Source organism: Phyllostomus hastatus, unplaced genomic scaffold (assembly GCF_019186645.2).
Source record: "Phyllostomus hastatus isolate PE091 unplaced genomic scaffold, TTU_PhHast_1.1 phas_scaffold_60, whole genome shotgun sequence".
NCBI lineage: Eukaryota > Metazoa > Chordata > Mammalia > Chiroptera > Phyllostomidae > Phyllostomus > Phyllostomus hastatus.
In genome coordinates this window covers 6,497,687-6,517,859 of record NW_025334038.1, presented here as the reverse complement: position 1 = coordinate 6,517,859, position 20,173 = coordinate 6,497,687, and the positions used below count along the sequence as shown (strand labels likewise).

The 20,173-nt window shown below is 32.9% G+C and overlaps 1 protein-coding gene across 4 annotated transcripts in view; it reads left to right on the top strand.

The window, feature by feature from the left end:
* Positions 1-19,461, top strand: part of DPP10 (dipeptidyl peptidase like 10) — a 715,620-nt gene extending 696,159 nt beyond the window's left edge. For all 4 annotated transcript variants that reach the window (XM_045826271.1, XM_045826270.1, XM_045826272.1 and 1 more), the window contains 7 exons: positions 4,060-4,254; positions 4,916-4,970; positions 11,898-11,997; positions 12,248-12,306; positions 12,420-12,492; positions 16,056-16,129; positions 17,408-19,461. In XM_045826271.1, coding sequence (XP_045682227.1) covers positions 4,060-4,254; positions 4,916-4,970; positions 11,898-11,997; positions 12,248-12,306; positions 12,420-12,492; positions 16,056-16,129; positions 17,408-17,542 — 691 coding nt within the window. In that variant the 3' untranslated portion in view covers positions 17,543-19,461. The remainder of the gene's footprint in view (positions 1-4,059; positions 4,255-4,915; positions 4,971-11,897; positions 11,998-12,247; positions 12,307-12,419; positions 12,493-16,055; positions 16,130-17,407) is intronic.
* Positions 19,462-20,173: the final 712 nt, after the last annotated feature.

The following is a 20,173-nucleotide window of genomic DNA, read 5'->3' as shown; positions in this document are numbered from 1 at the left end:
GAACCAAAGTATCACCAGTGCGATTCCCAGTCAGGGCACATGCCTGGGTTGCAGGTAAGGTCCCCAGTAGGGGGCGTGTGAAAGACAACCACACATTGATGTCTCTCTCTCCCTCCTTCCCTTCCCTTCTCTCTAAATAAATAAAATCTTTAAAAAATGAATAAAACTTAAAAAATGACAATTTAGAGAAAAGAGCAAAGGAGTGAAATTGTAATGCTTTATGTGGGTTTTGCAAGTATGAATAAAGGATTGAAGGCTTTTGTTTAAAAAAATTGGCAACTGTTCATTGATCATAAAAGTTTAAGAATGTGCCTTATTATAAATATTTTAAAATGATTTATTTTCCTGCCATAAAGTGTCTGTGACTACTTACATTTTGTCTAAACTTAACTTAGTTGTGAATTCCTAAAATAGCTGTGAACAATGCAATGGGTCATGTCTTCCAGATTAACAAAACATTTGCATTATCTTAGAGCTGCTGCCAGTGGTTAAATTTGGACAATTATGTCTTAATAATTAACAACACTGTCATAATCACTACAAAAGATCTGATTAACTTTTTAATTTTCTTGTATTTAAATATCATTAGTCCATCCAGAAAATGGAAGTCCTTCTGACATAATGGGTTATATGACATGGCACAGTATCTTTATCTGTAAATATTTTCCAGTTTAATTTCTGCACAACTGGCCAAAATCCTTTATATAATTCTTTAGTTTGACCTGTAAGGAAATATGCTCAGTATAGCAAGAGTGACTTCCAACAAAAAAGTAATAACAGTTCTTACTGTTTGATGAATCTAACAATGCTTTTACATTACTTACTGTGCTGTATTTCATAAAATATTTTCAAATATGCTATTTAATGTTTGCAAAATTCTTTGAGAGAGACAAAAACAGAAATTTACTATTGTTAAAAATAAGGAAACTGAGTCTTAGAGTTTTAGTATATTGCTTATAGTCAGAGTGACATTAGGCCTCAAATTGTGATATTTTTACCCAGCTTAAAAAGTGAAATTAATCCTTGTATCTTGTCTTCAGGGAATCATGCCTTGCTTTCTAATATTTGCAATAAATATACAGGCTTTAAAATATAGTGTCACTATTTAAACTCAATGCTTTTTAAGGGCTTTCCACTTTAAACACCTTTCTCTGAAAGGGTCTAGTGCAACAAGCATTTGCTGTGTTCTCTGTGTACCAGAAACTATGCTAGGCATAGTGATTCATGCTATCTCTCAATGGTAAGCAGGTTATATCACTGTCACCTCGGAGACTGGGGAAAAAAAAAAAACAATTCCAGACTTCACTGTGAAATAGGCAATTAGAATTCAATGTTAAAGGATGTGGGTATGTGTGGGAAGAATTCCAAACAAACTGAGCAGAGCTAAGGTTGCCAAAACTAAAATAAAATTAAAAATTAAAAATTAAATTTAAAAAGAGAGCTAAGATTGTAAACACTATGGAAGGACAAAGCAGATTTGGATTTTGAACACAGGATCACCACTGTGATTTAGGAGTGAATGTGGGGCGTGGGGCGAGGGCAGGTTGTGATTAAATAACTTCCATAGCACACTTTCCTTATTTATGGTGTCAGAATCCTACATACTACATGTAATAAACTATGGAACAGGTAACTTTCTTTTTTAAAAGGTTAAATAAATGTTGGTAGTGTATAGTAATAAGGTAATAATCTCAAGAACTCTTAAGTACTTGGAAAACAGAAAATACTTATGTGAGTTTTCTACCCTACAGAGGTCATGGTCAAAAATATTAAAGTGTATGTTATATGTATCTGAGAGATATATTCATTATTAGTATATGCCAAAATGCAAAAAATAAAAATAAAAATACCTCAAATGTGTATTTATAATATTTATATAATAAAATGCACAATTTTTATTTATTTTAAGTTATAATCTAGAAATTATTAAGCAAAGAAATATAAAAATATATAGAATAACAATTTTTGTTCTCAAGTAACAGAAACTTGGACATGGATAAAAATATAACCAAAAATGCCTTTAACATTAATTAATCACAATCTTCAATAAGGTGGCTTTGCAAAACATTTGTAACAGTCATCGCAGACAATATTGCTATACTCAAGGCATAAACACTTTTCACAGCACTTGTAAAAATAGTTTGATAAGCAACTCAGTAACATTAGCTGAACATCTTCAACATCTCTTGAATTATTGAATTGATATATTTTTCCAGCCATTTTCAATGGTAAATGCAAAAAACACACACACAACACTGACTTCGAAGTTTGTGAAGAAAACAACTGCACTAACACTGACTTCAGAGTTTGCAGTATATTTCACATACAATTTACTATCAAATACAATACAACCTTATGAAACACATGTTATAACAAAATTGACAGCTTAAATGTTATGGCTTCACATTAGTCATGTACAAATGCACAGCAAGTCATGACCTTGAACCTATGCACACAACGTATGTAACGATATTTAAAAAAGAGTTTGTTTGTATATCTCAGATCAGCCACAACCTCAACAGGGCTAGCGCTAAGAACGAAATATCACAGACTGGCTATTTTAAACAACATAAATGTATTTTCTCATAGTTTTGGAGGTTAGAAATCCAAGATCAAGTTGTCAGCAAGTTTGGTTTCTTAGTTTGCAGATGATTGCCCTTTTGCTGTCTCTTCACAGTCTTTTCTCTGTGCATGCATGCCCTTGGGGGCTCTTCCTGTGGCCTAATCAGATTGGATTAGGGCCCACCCTAAGGGACACATTTTTTAAGAAACTGTCTCCAAATATAATCACATTCTAAGGTAAAGGACATTAGAGTTTCCACACATACATTTTGGGAGACACAATTCAGTCCATAACAGCATTCCATAAATTATAGTTGTCCAAAGTTTCGCCCTGTTTCCTACTTCTTCCTCCTTTATTTAACTCACTGGTCCCAAACAACTGCTGTATCTGCTCAGTTCCATTTACTCCCAAGAGTTGTTTTCCTTTACAAGTGTGGTAACCTAAGAACTTGTTTGTGTAGTAGTGCTACTAGGTAACACATTTGCATAAATATGAAGGCAAAAGAGTTTGATTGACGTCTTTATACGAGACTGAATAGGGTAAAGATACCTGGTATGTAGTCCAACTAAAAATGGAAATCTTTTCAGAGAGTTAGATGTTTTGATGCTCTTCAAAGCTATCACATGGATCACTGACAGTGTGCTCATACTAAGGTTTGGATGTAGATAATCTGTATGATTTTATGAGTGTCTGCTTTATTTTATTTTATTGTTTTACCTATTTTATATTTGGCAAATAAAATATTAAATACCACTGGACAATTTAAAATGTTATCACCTTTTCCTTAGAGAACATTCATGCTTTATAATTTGAGTCCTTCTTTACTTTTAACTTCCAAATTTTTCAAACTTATGTATCTCTGCTTTCTTTTCCTGCTGTCAGTTTTAGTGATGAAAAAGAGATTTCTTCACTGTTTAAATTCTTCTCAGTGCAAATTCCACCCCCACCACAGCAACAATAACAACAAAAATTTAGGCACCATGAGTGTAGTTTTTCTTTTTGAGTCTGACATTGTTTAGGTTGTACATTTCTTGTTAAATTATTATTGCTGAGATTCCATAACTGATTCTGCCCTCTATCAGAATCATTAGCCCTTGTATGCCATTTGAAAGACATTCCTAAAACACTGTCTGGAAGAAACACAATGAAGTAGGAGCTTTAATGTAAACTTGATGATCATTCTATAGAAAGGCCAATGGAAAATGCATGTATTTTTCCTTGTTTATTCCATTTGGAAAAAATGAGTTAAATTACTCTCTTATACACAATTTTAAATCTAGTTTTGCATTTTCATTTTATTCAGAGAAATTTTCATTTAAAAATTTCAAAGGGAAAATGGAATTTAATGTTTGAAGTTATCATCAAGAATTAATAGAACTAATTAATAGCCACCATACCTCTTTTTAATAATTTTTGTTAAGTAATAAGGGTGAAAGCCAAAATTTCTTCCAAAGTTTCAATTGTTCTTGTTTTGGTCCAATGTGTCGGTGTTGCAGGGATGAAGAACCAGGAAGCCAGCAGGTTACAGATAAGTTCCGTATTGACTGGGATTCAGTACTTGTTGACACAGATAACATCATCATTGCACGATTTGATGGCAGAGGAAGTGGATTTCAGGGCCTGAAAATTTTACAGGAGATCCATCAAAGGTTAGGTTCAGTGGAAGTGAAGGACCAAATAGCAGCTGTGAAGTAAGTGGCTGCACATATTTTTATTGTTTTTCCTATTGTGACAGGAGTTAAGTATATCATATATAATATGACTGATGCTAAGAGATTTGTATTTTAGTGATAAGACAGTATTGCATATTTTTCAAGTACCTTTCTCTCTTAGCGCCATAAGAAAAGAATTATCATACTTCTTCTGTGGAATTAGAGTTCACTTTGGATTTATGAAAATGAAATAGATCTTTATTATACCACTATATTATTTATTTAACATAATCCACAATGGCTATTATTCCCCTAGTTAATTAACAATTTCTGAGATTTCACAGTTACCATTACCATAGTGGCATAAAAGTGTGGCCTGAGAAATCTAGTAGGTTCTTTGAAACGGTATGTAGAAATTGGTGAGAATATTATTAAAATGTAGACATTCATTCAGTGGGTCTGAAACGAGATCCAAGAATATGCATTTGCTAACAAGTTGCCAGGTGATATCTAAACTACTGGACCATCACTCAACTAGCAAGATTTTGAAATTTGTGACCCTAATATATGAATAGAGCTGCAACCCCAAAAGTATTTCTGGTTTGCCTTGTGTTGTGTGTGTGTGCGCACCAAGAAAGAATTCCCATGTGTGTTTAACTAAAGAGATATAACTGTAGTTCTTTTTTCTTTTTCATTGCAGATTTTTACTGAAGCTGCCATACATTGACTCCAAAAGATTAAGCATTTTTGGAAAGGTAAATAGTAGAAATATTGTGTTTGTGTGTGTGTAATTAGTTTCCTCATCTTGCTATAAATTATCTGTATTATTCTTTAAAATATATGCATTCAATAATTTATTAATTCAACAACTATTTGTTGAGTATCTAATTAATGCCTACTGTTAGAATAACAGGGCAAAAAAGGGATCTCTTTTCATGAAGCTTACCTTCTAGAGGAAAAGTGATGGCAAACAAATAAATGAAAAATAGTTTCATATGGTAGAGTCTTATAAAAATATTAAAAAATCAATGGATAAAAATTAACTGCAGGAAAGGCCAATGTCATTAGATTTAGTGGGCCCTCTGATTAAGTGATATTTAAACTGAGACATAAATAATCAAAGGGAGCCAGTCATAGAAATCACTTAAGGCACAGCAGGAAGAGCAAGTCTATTAGGAAATCTAACATGGCTTAGCAACTGAAAGATGACCACGTGCATAGTTATGTCCTCTGTGTTTTCTGCACAGTATTTATTTCTTATTGTAATAATTTTTATTTCATGTTCAATACCATTTTAGGGTAATAAAATCAACCTCATGTAGATATTTATTAAACACTTAGTTTATATATATCACTGGGCTAGACACTATAAGGACAGAAAGATGGATGGAAGAAGATCTTGTACTGTTTGAGATGAAGCAAACTCTTGGTGCTTATAGATTTAAATATGAAATATTTTCTACTATATGTAAGTGAACTGAGAGACATGTGACATGACATAACTGGTAATTTTTATGGGGCATATATTTTGGTAGTGTACACTGACAATAGGTACATAAAAAGATACTTAACAAATGAGCAAAATGTAAATCAGCACCATTTACTCCCAGTCTTCCCTAATTAACTCGAATATCTGCAGTGCACCACTGTTTGCTGTATTTAATTCTAGCCACTAGTAATATTCAAGGTGTCAATAAAAATACTTGTGAACAATGTTACCACAACATAAATGCAAGCAAATAAATAAATGAAAGACCATCGTTAATGGTAAGGGTATTAGCAGGAAAAAACACAAAGATATCTAAGAAGGTAATCATTTCAAAGAAATGGACCTCCAGAGACTTTAAAATGTGCATGTAGTGAAACCTTGTCCTGTGCTCCAACATGGAAGACCATGGAAGAGATTGTGCAGTGAGGACATTGTAGTAAGTGAAATGAGCCAGGTGCAGAGGGACAGATACTGTGTGGTTCCCCTTATGTGAGGCACCAGAGTAGTCAAGTTCATGGGGACAGAGAGTTAAATATGGTTGTCAGGGCCTGGGAAACTGGGTGGAAGAAAAGAAGAGCAGTATTTAATGGGCTTAGAATTTCAGATTCACAAGATAAAAATGTTCCTGGATACTAGTTTTACACAATGTGAATACACTTGATGCTGCTGAACTATGCATTTAAAAGTGGTTAAGATAACAGTGTGGTGATTGCTGGGGGCAGGAGGTATAAGGAGACTAAATGGTAAGTGAAAAAAATGCAGTAAAGATTAAATAAAAAAGAAAAGTGGTAAAATAGTAAATTTTATGTTATATTATTTTTTACTCTATCCTCACAAAAAAGCACAGAGTGGAGAACATTTCAGTACTTAATGGTCCTGATGTATGTAATAAGTTACAAATGACTTAAGGCTTATGTATTTCAGCACTGTACTTACTGTACACATAAACAGGCACAAAGGACCAAATGAGTAGTACAAACAGTTACTGCTATGGATATTTAGAACAAGTTCACAAGGTTGTAAACAACCTCATGGAGAAAGTGAAACATGAGCTGGATGGTAAAAATTATTCAGCAAATAGAGGGCAAAGAGAACAGTCTTGTGTAGATGCCAGCTTCAGGAAAGAGAACGTTTGGAAAACCCTGAAAGAAATTGATTATAATTAATTATAGTCAGTTATAATTACTGGGAAAGGTGGGCAAATGTCAGCACTAGGGCCAGGAATTCACCATCTTTGATCAACTTCTTTCTTGATATTCAGCAATATTTGATTGAAATACCAGTTATTATTTTTTGTCTTTTTGATCTAAAATTTATTTTTAATGGTCTGTTTATCTACATCTTTACCTACATCTACATCTAGTACATCTGCATCTGCATCTGCATCTCTGTCTACATCTATATCTACATCTACATCTACATGTATATCTGCATCTACCTCTAACTAACTCCTTCCAGTATAATTAATTTTGCTAGTAGAAACTAAATGTTCTGCAGTACATTTCACTGTTGATCTTCATAATGCTTAAAGAGTAAACTGCAAAAAACTGGTCAATATTTTTTGTTTTGCATGTAATTTGTTCTCGTTCAAACTTTAAGAATTGGAAAGCAGTTCTAATCTATGCTCTCCAGCCATGCAAGCTGATTAAAAAATAGAATGATAGTATTTCTAAGAATGTCATTTGTGTGAAATAATATATATATATATATATATATATATATATATTTAGAAAATACTCTTTCCGACTTTTTTGCTTGTTGTAATGTTAAGCTTATAAACACCAGGAAAGCAATGATTAATAAACACATTGCATTTTAAAACTATCTCATGGCTATTAGAGGAAAAGAGAAGATAAAAACTTCAGCCAGCATAGGAAACTTTGGCTTTTTAAATTCAATTTCATTTCAATATTTTATAAGTGCTCTATAGGTAAGCAATATTTTATAAAAATAAAATAAAGTTGTTAAAATTATATAAATAATACAAAAATGCTTTGCAAATAGAATAGACATAATAATTGTAATGAATGGAAAAATATGATCATTGAGCAACCAGTATAAAAGCAGCACAGTTGAAACAGAACAGACTATAGTATTGATTATTTTTTATTTAAATGAAATTGGAAACATTCTCTAACTCAGGGGTCCCCAACCTCTAGGCCATGGACTTGTAAGGATGCATGGCCTATTATGACAGGAGCCACAGAACAGGAGGCAAGCTTGAATATACTGTGATTGAATCATCCTGAAAACACTCCCACTCCCAGTCCATGGAAAAATTGTCTTCTACGAAACTGGTCGCTGGTGTCAAAAAGGTTGGGGATCAATACGATGTCGACCAGTTTTGGCATCTTTCTGATAGATCTGAAGTGTTTTCAGAATTAAAATCACTATCTTTATATCTAGCTTACCCTCTTCTGGGATATATTTTCCAGAAACATTTCTATTATTCACTTTTGCATTCAGTGAATAAATATGAAATGGTGGTGAGGAAGGTGAGCAAAAATTTAATTTATTCTAATTAATACCAGTATTGATTTTCATTTAAAAATAGAAGTCATGTCTCTAAAATAAATTAAATTAAAGCAGCATTTTGGATTAGGTTCTTAAATGGCACAGAGAAAATAATATTCAACAGCTTTCACTATCATTGTTTTAAAGAGTATTTAGCTTCATTAATATCAAAATTTCATATTAAAAAAATAGTAAAATACAGCTCCATGTGTAGCAGCAATGATTTATAACCCTACTTTCACTTTAGAATCACACAGAGAGCTCCACAGCCCATTTTCATAGATTGAATTATTTTCAAGGGTATTGATATATTTTTAAAGGTCCACTGGTCTAGGGAATGCTCACTAAAGCTAGGAAGATGTTCTGGTTTGTTCTTTACTATGTTATTATGCTGTAAGAACTTGCTATTCCAGCCCTGGCTGGCGTAGCTCAGTGGATTGAGCATGGGCTGCAAACCAAAATGTCGCAGGTTCAATTCCCAGCCAGGGTACATGCCTGGGTTGCAGGCCATAACCCCAGCAACCACACATTGATGTTTCTCTCTCTCTCTATCTCCCTCCCTTCCCTCTCTAAAAATAAATAAATAAAATCTTTTAAAAAAATGTAAAAAAAAAAGAACTTGCTATTCAAACTGCGGGCCAGCAGCATAGGTATGCCCTAGGAGTTTCTAAAAATATCAAATATTGGGGCCCACACCAGACCTACTAAATTAGAATATTTATTTTAACAAGATTCCCAAGTACTTTGAATGGACATTCAAGTTGAGAAGCATTCTTCTAGGATCTGCTTCTCTTTCAACCTGAGACACTTTGGTTTGCAGCCCATGCTCAATCCACTGAGCTACACCAGCCAGGGCCTTAGAGGGCACCATATTCTTAGTCCTGGAGATAATTAACCTCTAGGAATCACGTTAAACTGAGGGAAAAAACATAATGCCAATTTATTAATTTACATTATTTATATATGTGATAATACAGTTGTTCTGAGGGTTAGAATACTCAGCTATTCTCTCAAAGTAGTCATATATATAATAAATAAATGATATATGATATATATGATATACATGATATACATATATCATATATATATATATGAAATATATAATCAGTTGAAGTTTGCTTTGGCATTTGTGGAATTAGAACCAGAAAAGTTATTACCTAAGTTGTAATAATCTAAAATGCATTTCTCACAATGGGAATAGTATTACTCTGTGGGAAATACTTGAAATAATTTGAATGTGACACCTTTGTCTCATCTCTATTTTAAAGAAGTAGAAACAATACACTAAAAATTCTCATTCTAGGGACAGAAATTTTAAGGGCTCAGCATGCTTTCACTCTATACTATTTATTTACTTAATTTGCATGATTCACCATGCCCCTTTCATACTTCTGAAGGGGAACAGAATATGCCACAACAGAATATGCCTCTTTGGCAGAAAAATTATTTTGAGCTGATTAATTTAAGAAACAACAGACAGTTTTACTCAGAGTTGAAATCACCTTTTTATGAGACATTTACATTTATAAAGGCAGTCTCCATTTGTGTGTCTCTCTGTATCAGAAAGAGAAGGATGACTCTAAAATCATAGGAGACTCTTAGTAATGGAGAAGGCACTGACTTCAGTGTGTATAACAAGCCTTGTTTATGGTTCTTTTCTGGGTAACCTCATGTAATAGACCTCCTTGTACATTTTTGTTTAGTTGAAGGTAGTATTTAAGGTGGTGTCTTGAGCTACCTCACAGAATTACTCAGTTTATCTGGTTATTTCTAATGTGTACCTGAGGTACACATGTAATAAACTCCTGTTTGTTTTTCTTTTATTGATTTGTCTATTACAAGGCATTTCAACCAAGAACTCAGAAGGGTAGAAGGAAATTGTTTTTCTCCCCTCCACTTCTTTCTTTAGATGTGTTAGGAAAATTAAGCCTGTTACTTTTAAGTTTTGCTAATCAAAGGTTATTTTTGTCTCTCTTAATGAGATTGAGCAAAGAATTTCTTGATGACTTTATATAAAAATTACACTATAAAAGATAATTTTATTTCACTTATCTCCTAATTGTTGGGGAAGATTTGCTCAAACTTCTGGGTACTAGGTGAATATTCCCATACAGAATTGATATATGTAGGGTATAAAAATTAATTTTCCCTGTACTCTTCTAAGTTCTTGGCTGAGGACTGTGTGTATTAAAAAAACAGATTAAAAAGAGAAAAATGAAAACATGTTTATTGACATATATAACTCCTGTCTACAGGGGAGATATCCAGGGCAAAATGAATAGCTCTGTGAGGTGGCTTAGAATTCAGGTTTAAATTACCAACTTAATAGGGAAATAAGAGAATAGATGTGGGCCTTTTAGGAGAGATAAATGCTTGTTACACAAGATGAATGGGACCTTAGCAGAATGAATAGGAGATGCAATTTGTGATCATTTTTTTCTGGGTTGGTTGTTGACTTCTATTCCCAAGAGTCAGTCCTCCCTGGATTATGTAAATCCTGGGGAAGGGACCTATGACAATTGAGTGCTTGTTAGATGATCTGCCTTTAGGGGAGTTCAGAGAAAGGTTCTCCCTGAATTGGCTGTTTTTTATGTACCTCTGAGCTCAAAATAATCTATATGCCACAGTGGAATACTTTGGAGTGGAATATTCTGCTACTCTTTACATAAGTTCTCTGTCACTTTGGTAATGTCTGACTTCATTTTGGACTTTTATGTACCAATATTTAAATGATGCTCCAAATAAGCATACACAATTCTGTATGTATTATCTCATGTGTTTGGTGAGAATGGCATATTCCTATAGCAGTAAACCATACTAGATTCATCTGGAAATCTTTCAAAAGTAGACTTTATCATAGATGAATCACTTCAGAATTTCTGGTGCTAAAGCTTGGGTGTTAATATTTTTTAATACCTCCTAGCATACTATAATGTCCAGCAAGATGAAGAACATTGCCTAGACACAGTTTAAACTTACTTTCTAAAATGAATAGATAAACCAGTATGTCATTCCCTTAGGCTACTGTTACTGTAATTGTTAAAGTCTCCAGTGAAATTTTTCTGGCAAGCTCATGGGCTGCAACAGAAAACTAAACATCTTGATTCATTTGTTAGGAATATATAATTAAATTAACTCAAAACACTGCAAGAGGATATTTTTAAATTAAATTTAAACAATAACACAACTCATCTAATTAGCAACATTATTTAACATATCTTTCCTTCAAATATTTAATTGTATGAAGTTTACAGCAGAATCTATATTTATGAGGATGGATTCAAAATATTTAATTCTCCCTTCTTAAATCTACATAACTATCATTAATATTAAATGATTCTAAATATAATATCTGATTTTTCCCAAATGATACATGATTTAATAAGTACTGAGTTTACCTAGGTTAAAATTGTTTGGGGTGCTTTGGTGATATTTGTTATGAAATCAAAGAGCAGAGCTTTGACAGTTGGTGATTTTGTATTTTACCTAAAATTATTAAAACAACTCATTGTATAAAAGTGTAAACTCTTATCAAAAATTTTATCTGTACAAAGTGACCTTAGTATATAGTCTTTGTTCACATTTGGGATAGGAGATATTCTGATGTGCATATTAGCAAACAAAGTGATCAAAGCTAAAATTATCTCCAGGAATAATTGATACGTGTATATTTTTTCAGGGGTATGGTGGCTATGTTGCATCGATGATTTTAAAATCAGATGAAAAGCTTTTTAAATGTGGATCAGTGATTGCACCCATCACAGACCTGAAGTTGTATGGTGAGTACTTCCTATAGAATGACCTAATATAACACATTGATTTGTAGAAAAAAAAGTCCTAATGCCAAGAAGCTCAATTGAACTCACTTATGTGTTATCAGAGATGTTTTCAGCTGTTTTTCTTTTCTCTGATTCATTCAGTTTTACTGGAGCATAAAAGTTAAATGTGAAATGTAAAAAATAAATAATTAAATATTCTATTCCAGTGGTTTCCAGTTTGTTCTTAAATTTCTCTTTTCTTGGGTCACAGCCTCAGCTTTCTCTGAAAGATACCTTGGCATGCCATCGAAAGAAGAAAGCACATACCAGGTAACTATTTAAAAATAATGAAGAAAGAAGAGTATTTTCGTTCTAAAAACTCAGTCAAAATGCAAAATTACATAGGTCTAAGTACAAAGATTTTTCTGTTTGTTTTTTAATAGGCATCAAGTGTGTTACATAATATCCATGGCTTAAAAGAAGAAAATATATTAATAATTCATGGGACTGCTGACAGTAAGTACTATATTTGCTGCTAGTCATTGATGGTGTTTGAACTTGAGCAAAGGGGTACATCCAAAGACTTGCTTATGGGGTTCCTATAAACCAACTGAAGAAGAGAGCAGAGTTGCACAAAATCTGATTTATGATGGGAAGTGGGGAGAAGGAAATCAGGACTAAGAATAGAGGAAGTTATGAGCTTCAGTGGCAGCACTGAACAATCAATGTCCTGCATAATAGAAATGTTTAATCATTGCTGTTGAACACAGTAGCCACTGGCCACATATGGTTCATAAGCACTTGAGATGTGTTTAGAATGATTAAGAAAATGGATTTTTAATTTTAATTAATTAAAATTAATTTAAATTTAAATAATCACATGAGGCTAGTGACCACTACTATGTTGTTATTCAATATACTTCAAAAGGAAAATGAACTAAAACATCAAGATAGGAAGAAGTTACCAGCACTGATATGAAATTCTGAAGAGGCTATGCACTTAAAAAGTTAAAACAAAATCTTTCATATCAACTCTCATTTTTTATCACATTAAATATTGGAGATGTATGTGACTGATATTACCAGTAATAAATAATATCATTTTATATTTACACAAATTGTTCAGGACTCAAAAAAATTATATTTTATTATTCTGTGTAAAACTTTACAACAGAGGGCCAGATATTTTATCTTCCCATTCATAGATGAGAAAAATCAATTTCAAGGAGGAAAATAATTTATTTAAGGTTACCTAGCAATTGAGCAAAAACAGTCAAAGCCTTGAGTCAATTCCCTGAATCTTGAACTTGTTTTTGTTAGTTCACTCTGTCCTGTCTCAGTATTTTTACTCTATTTTGCAAAGTATATAGCCAAAAAGATGTTACAGCAAAGATCATAGCAGGTCTAGAGTTTAACTTTCAAGCATGTCAGGCCAATGTTAAATCAGTATTCAGTTCAGTATATGAGACATTTATATATATATAATGTATATAAAATATACTGTACTGAGGCATATATGGGACTATATATGTCTCATATATGTGTGTTTATATATATAAACACATACATATATATATGTAAATAGGTAAATAGTTAAATGGGGGACAAGATGAGACAAATCTCTTTCTTCCTGAGCTAGAATTCTGAATAATTTATGTAAGTATTCCCTCTCCCTCAAATAGGCAAACTTAACTCTCCTCCTTCTCCACTTTGGAGTGGGTTGAAACTAGTGATTATGGGGTTTGGAGAAAGAGTAACTTTAAGCATAGAAACTAACAAATACCATTCAGCCAAGTGGTCAATGTTAACATCCACAGTGACAATTCACAATGATAGTGTGTGCCCTTGATGTGATTTCATGAGAATGGCACTCTACATCCACTCCCTAGTCCAAGAAATAAAACAACATAACCCCAGTCTAACAATGAGAAAAAAATCAGACAAACCCAAATAAAAGGCAGTCTACCAAATAAGTCAATACTCCTCAGAACTGTCAAAATCATCAAAAACAAAGAAAGTCTGACAAATTCTGACAGACCAACAGAGGTCAAAAAGACATGATGTCTAAATGCTTCCAACTTGTGACAAGTGTGCCATAATAATGTAAAATCTTAACAACAGGGGAAACTCGATAAGGGATATAGAGAACTCTTGGTACTGTCTGCGTAACACTTCTGAAAATCTAAAACTACTTTGAAACCTTTAAAATATACCATAGATGATATCTTACCTGTTCTGGGTAAACAATAATGAAAGAGAACACAAACATTTTGAAGGACATTAGAATTTTGCTGTAAGATATTAAGATAGAAGATGTATATTAATAATCATAACAAGTAGCAATTATTAAGTGCAGACTATATGTCGCCATGTGTGCCAAAAGCTTTGAATATTAAATTATTTTCCACAAAAATACTATAGGTATTTCTATTTTTCTGATTTAACAAATTGGGAAAATAAGTAATTATATAACTTGATGAAAACCACACAACTACTGATTCATAGAAGGAAGATTTCAATCTGACATTGAGACTCTTGCCTATTGTGCTCTGAAGCTTCAGTTGTAGGAAAGAACTATATTCAAGATTAAATAATTTTACACCTAGCATTCACTGTAGGATATATTAGTGCTATTCAAGTTCCTCTGTCAATATGTTGCAGCTATTAAGGTAAATCATTTTTCCTATCTGACTCAGTCATGGGTCTGGTGCTTCATCCATCTGATGAAATGCCACCATGTTAAAGGAAATGCACCTATATCTTTGCACATGCACACGAATATGTGCACACATACACACTCATGCATACACTATACACACACCCCCATATGTACCTGGTGGTTCGGTCAATGACACTACAATAAACCATCATGAGTATTTTCTTCAAAAATTACCAGCAAATCAGTTAACTCAGTCAATTTGACCTTAATGTCCCTATTTAGTTTTAGGAAGGGGACAAATGACAAATATGAACAGGCTTTGCACTAGAAACTAAGCAGGAAGATAATCCATTTTGAAAATCCATTAATACATTTATCTTTGCAGCTGTATCCACAACAAGCAATGATGGAGTCCTTTCCAAAATGTTTTCCTACAGTAAACAAATGAGCATTATGAAGATCATTTCACCTCAGTTATTGCTTCTATTCATTAGCATTTTTAGTAGCTTAAATTTATATAGCAAGTCATAAACTTCTAAAGAGAGAACATGGTCATTGTCCAAGATGTTGAAAAGAAAGCCTATATTGTCTGCTATGTAGTAGTATTAATCAGTATCATAGAGTTAAAGCAGTGAAGGTTCCTAAATTATTGATAAACCTGTACCAGTTTTACCAATACAGTTTGAAAATGCTAGCTTAAAAGGTATTTACAAAAATGTGAAGATGTATGTAGTATAGGAGTAAATAGCTGAGGCAGCCTGTGAGCCAACTGTTATCCAGAGATCTGAGTGATCCACCAGGTTTTCAAAGCTAGTTAGGGCCAGTGCTGCCACTCAACCCCGGCCTGCTGCAGTGCTCATTTCAGAGATTTCGACCTTAGTTTCAGGCAGAAAGAAGCTGGAAGGAAACAGGAGAAACCAGCATGATCTGCATTAAATATTTAGCCTTTGAATAATGAGACGTGTACTTTCTTTTCTCAACATGCAGTATTCTTTTCAAATTTAAAATAAAACAGAATGTTGCTGTCTAACTGAAATTGGGCCGTGGTAATCCTCACAAAAGAATAGTAACTAGTTTGCTGAATTATTACCCAGATAAGCATTTACTGTTAAAATTGCTATAATGGTATAAAGTGTGAACAACTGAAATTGATGAATAACAGTGAATGATGTAAATCTAAGTAACACCTGTACAATAAGTAGAGACTTAATAATATAGACCCTGTTTTAGCTTTTTAACTAATGTAAAGCTCAAATTTTTATCATTATTGTATATACTGGCTTCCTAGTTAAAGCCAGATATATGTCTTTTAAATGTGTAATATACATAAAGTAAAAGACTTAATGTCTTTGAAAAATATGACATAAAATGTTCTGATCCTTATAAACATATTTCCTTCAAATATCATGATTTCTTGCAGCAAAAGTTCATTTCCAGCATTCTGCAGAATTAATCAAACACCTAATAAAAGCTGGGGTGAATTATACTATGCAGGTAAGCCACTTTTTCAAAAGAATGTGTTTATGTTTTTCTACCTAGGTTTTTTGTTATAAGATTAAAACACAGCTTCAGTGCTGCTCCATCTTCTATGCTGTTATTTTTACTGTGTTTTTAGCTACCAAAGATTGCATTTTTTTTCTTAAATACACTGAGAATGTGGATCAGCTCATGCTTTACAATTGCATAATACTCTTTGCAATGTCTTTTTCTCCTTAGGCTTTTATTCTCATTACTGATAACTATTTTTTTAAAAAAAGAACAATTCTCTATTTCTCTCCTAGTACCTTTGTTTTTTTCTCATTTTTCATCACTCTTACACTAGAAAGTGGTGAAAAGTGGTTTGAGTAAATGTTATGAGAAAAAAGGAGAGCTTAAAACACCTTTTATATCTGTGTTTTTAACCATATTTAATAAATATTTATTAAGGACTTAACAAAGTCTGAAGAAGGTATGAAAAAGGGGGAAAATGATTTCTCAACATGTGGAAGAACTAAAAGTAGTTCAACATATCTCAAACACAGGAACCACGGTTAGGATGGTGACTGATTAAGATGTATAGATAAGCAGATGGTGGGTCAGACTGAAAGCAGACAAGCCAGCATTCCTGCTGCCTGTCCTTACCAGACCCAATAAGCAGAGACAGGGATTGGATCATTATGGGAGCTTTATTCAGATGGCTGGCAATCTGAGAAGATGGAGGGTTTGTACTCTAACAGACTGTCTTACATTTCCTTTGAAGCCAGCTTTTATAAAAAGGAAAAAGTGTAGGTAAAGGATTGGAATTCAAGTGGGGAAAAAGTGTTGGTAAGGGATTTGGAATTCAGGAAAGAGGCTAATCAGTGTTTGTGTATCAAAGAGATTGTTTCTAGACCTTGAAAAAGACATTTCCTGGGTTGTAAAACTGGCAATAGGCTGAAAGAAGATTTAAATACATTTCAAAGGGACAGTGAATGAATTTACAATCTTAAATTTTCCAAATGAAAGGCTCTAAGAAAAGGGAGGCCAGGGGCTTAAAGTTTAAAGAAACTGTCTAAATTTTTTTTGTTAACAAATCTTAATTTAAATACATAAAAATTGCACTTTGTCTCAAATGTTCTTTACATATAATAAACAGGGAAAGTTTAATATGAAAAACTCAGAGTTGAATTAAGTGATATTTTCATTAGATATCATTTCCTGAAGTCTCTTTGCCATTTGGGGCTAAAAGAATAAATTCTGAGGGACAATACTTGCTTTTGTAACTTTAAATCTCCTTTCCCCTCAACATCGTAGGTCTATCCAGATGAAGGTCATAACATTTCTGAGAAGAGCAAGTATCATCTCTACAGCACAATCCTCAGATTCTTCAGTGATTGTTTAAAGGAAGAAATATCTGTGATACCACAGGAACCAGAAGAAGATGAATAATGGACTCTATTTATATAGAACTGAAGGGGATATTGAGGATCAATGAAATCTAACCTAGAGACTGTAATATTGTAGATGCTCCAGAATTTCAAGGGCAGCTTATGGAGATGACACTGGAACAGCACACTCAGAGACGATAAACTAGAATTTGAATAAAGAAGTCCAAGTCTACTGTTTTGCCAAGGGTGCAGAACCTATTTCTTTGTGTAAGAAAGAAAGGTCAGAGGGTTGGTTTCTTGGGAGAAGTTAGTTTTGCATCGAAGTAGGAATAGTGCATGTTTTCTTCTGTTATCCCTTATTTGTTCTATAACTAGTTGTTCTCAGTTTAATTTCAATGTCCACCATCATCTTTGTGTATAATGCACAACTTATCAGCACTACAGACCCTGATCTTTGATGGCTGAGCTGCAGTCTAACACTCTACTGTACCTGTACAATAAGTGCAAATCTTTCATTGTCTATTATTATGCTTAAGAAAATATTCAGTTAATAAAATCAGAGTATTTTATGTAATTTCTATTTACAAAAAGGCATTATTAAGTGGGTCAAAGGTCATGTAGAAATATGGATTTTGGCACCTTCCAAAATTCAACCAGTTATCAGTAGATATGATATCTTTAAATCAACGCATGAGTGTGTGTCTCACAATATATATATACACACTCAATAAATCTATCTTTACATGTTATTCATGCTACAAAGGATAAACTTTTGCTGAATTAGAAGAAATGCTCTTTTACAGGCTATAATGGATGCTTTGTTTAATGAGCCAAATATGATGAAACATTTTTTTCCTATTCAAATTCTAGCTATTGCTTTCCTATAACTGTTTGGGTTGTGTTTGGTATCGTTTTTAGTGGTTAATAGTTTTCTAGTTGCAATTTAATTTTTTGGATATGATACCTTGTCACATGTAAATTAGATACTTAAATATTAAATTATAGTTTCTGATAAAGAACTTTTGTTAACAATGCAATGCCACTGAGTGCTATTTTGCTCTTTTGGTGGAGAAGGCTTTTTTAAAAATACTAGGTCCTTTTACTTCTCTCTCTCAATGCAGAATCAATTCTCATTTTCATTTGTAAAAGCAAAGAGCTGGATTACTTCTTTTCCCAGTTCCTATTCAGTATTCCGTGTCTGCCCAATTCACCTTTTACTGTATAATTTAAATACTTCTGGTGAGAATTAAAACTGAAATTTTTCATTCATAGGCCAAAAATTCACAGACAGCAATGTTTGCTGTTTAACTTGAGATTAAGGCACAAAATGCCTTAATTCCTATGCTGTGTTGATTTACAGTAGTAAGTAAACTACTAAGTAACTGAGAGTGTAAAATAAACTTAACTGTATGAAATCAATTTAAGTCATGAAAACATTAAATTTGGTGATTAAAATCAGAGTATCTTCTCCCTTCATATAAGGGATTTGCAAGATGTCTAAAAGTCTGTAAAAGTTCATATGAATCTAGGCAACATAATGTATTTTAGTGGTTTTAAAATTCCTTATGACAGGCTGGATAATCATGACATCATAACACCAGGAAGAAATTTTAAAATGTCACAGAATTTCTTAGCATACCTTCCTATTTAGTCAAAGGATCAACCATCAAATCTGGGTATTTGAGAATGTATGACTCACTCATTATGGAGATATTCTGTTGTTCTGAATGCTTTGCAGTTGTGTCTTTACTGCTCCATTGAATTTATTTTCAAATGGGAAAGGCTCTCTTTTCTGAACGACCCATTTTAGGTCCTTTCAAGGATAGTAAACACATTTAAAAAAATAAGTTGCAATGTTTCCAAGGAAAATTTTTCCTATTTTATTAAAATGGAAATTTCTTTTTAGGCTGATTTGAAGTCCAACTGAAGCTTTTAAATCAACATTTTTGAATTGCAACCACTAGAGATTTTTATGATGAAAATAATTATGTTGTCTGAAAGATGTGGTTTTATTGAATGTCTATTTGAGTGACATTTAAAACGTATTTACCTTTTATTGTTCATTATTTCTGTTGTCTTCTTCTTATTATCAATGTTTATCTATTTGTCAATTAATTTAATACAGTTTATAATGTGAAAGACATTTGTCTGGAACCCACTTTTGCCTTCAAGGCCCAATAGGGCTCAAATGAACACATACTGTTTAGTAGGAAGGTGGAAATTTTTCATTTTCATAAACTCATGTTTTGAGTTTAATAATTGGTCCATTTAAACACCAGTTTTTAGAGGAATAATGCCAGTGGGATTTCCCTTTTATACATTTGCCTTTGATCATAATTCCACCATTTTATATGTATTTATGCATTCTAATAGTTTCTGGGAACCCAATAGCAAGTTGTCCAAATGATATTTCCTCCTTAAATTAAAAAAAATCAAGGTAAATGATAAAATAAAATAGGTTGGCTGTATTAAATCTTCCACAGAGATAAACACATAACTTTTGAAACTATTTTGAAAGAGAAAAGTATTTTTGTCACTAATTTCCTCCACTGAGGTCCCTGACACAACACTTAGGGACTAAGAAGATGATGTTGATCTGTTAGTGTTTTCCGATATAAGCGAGGGAAAGGGTGCCCTTCAAAACCTGAATCTCAGCTCACCCTAAATGTGTCTTTTTTGATTGGATGTTTAG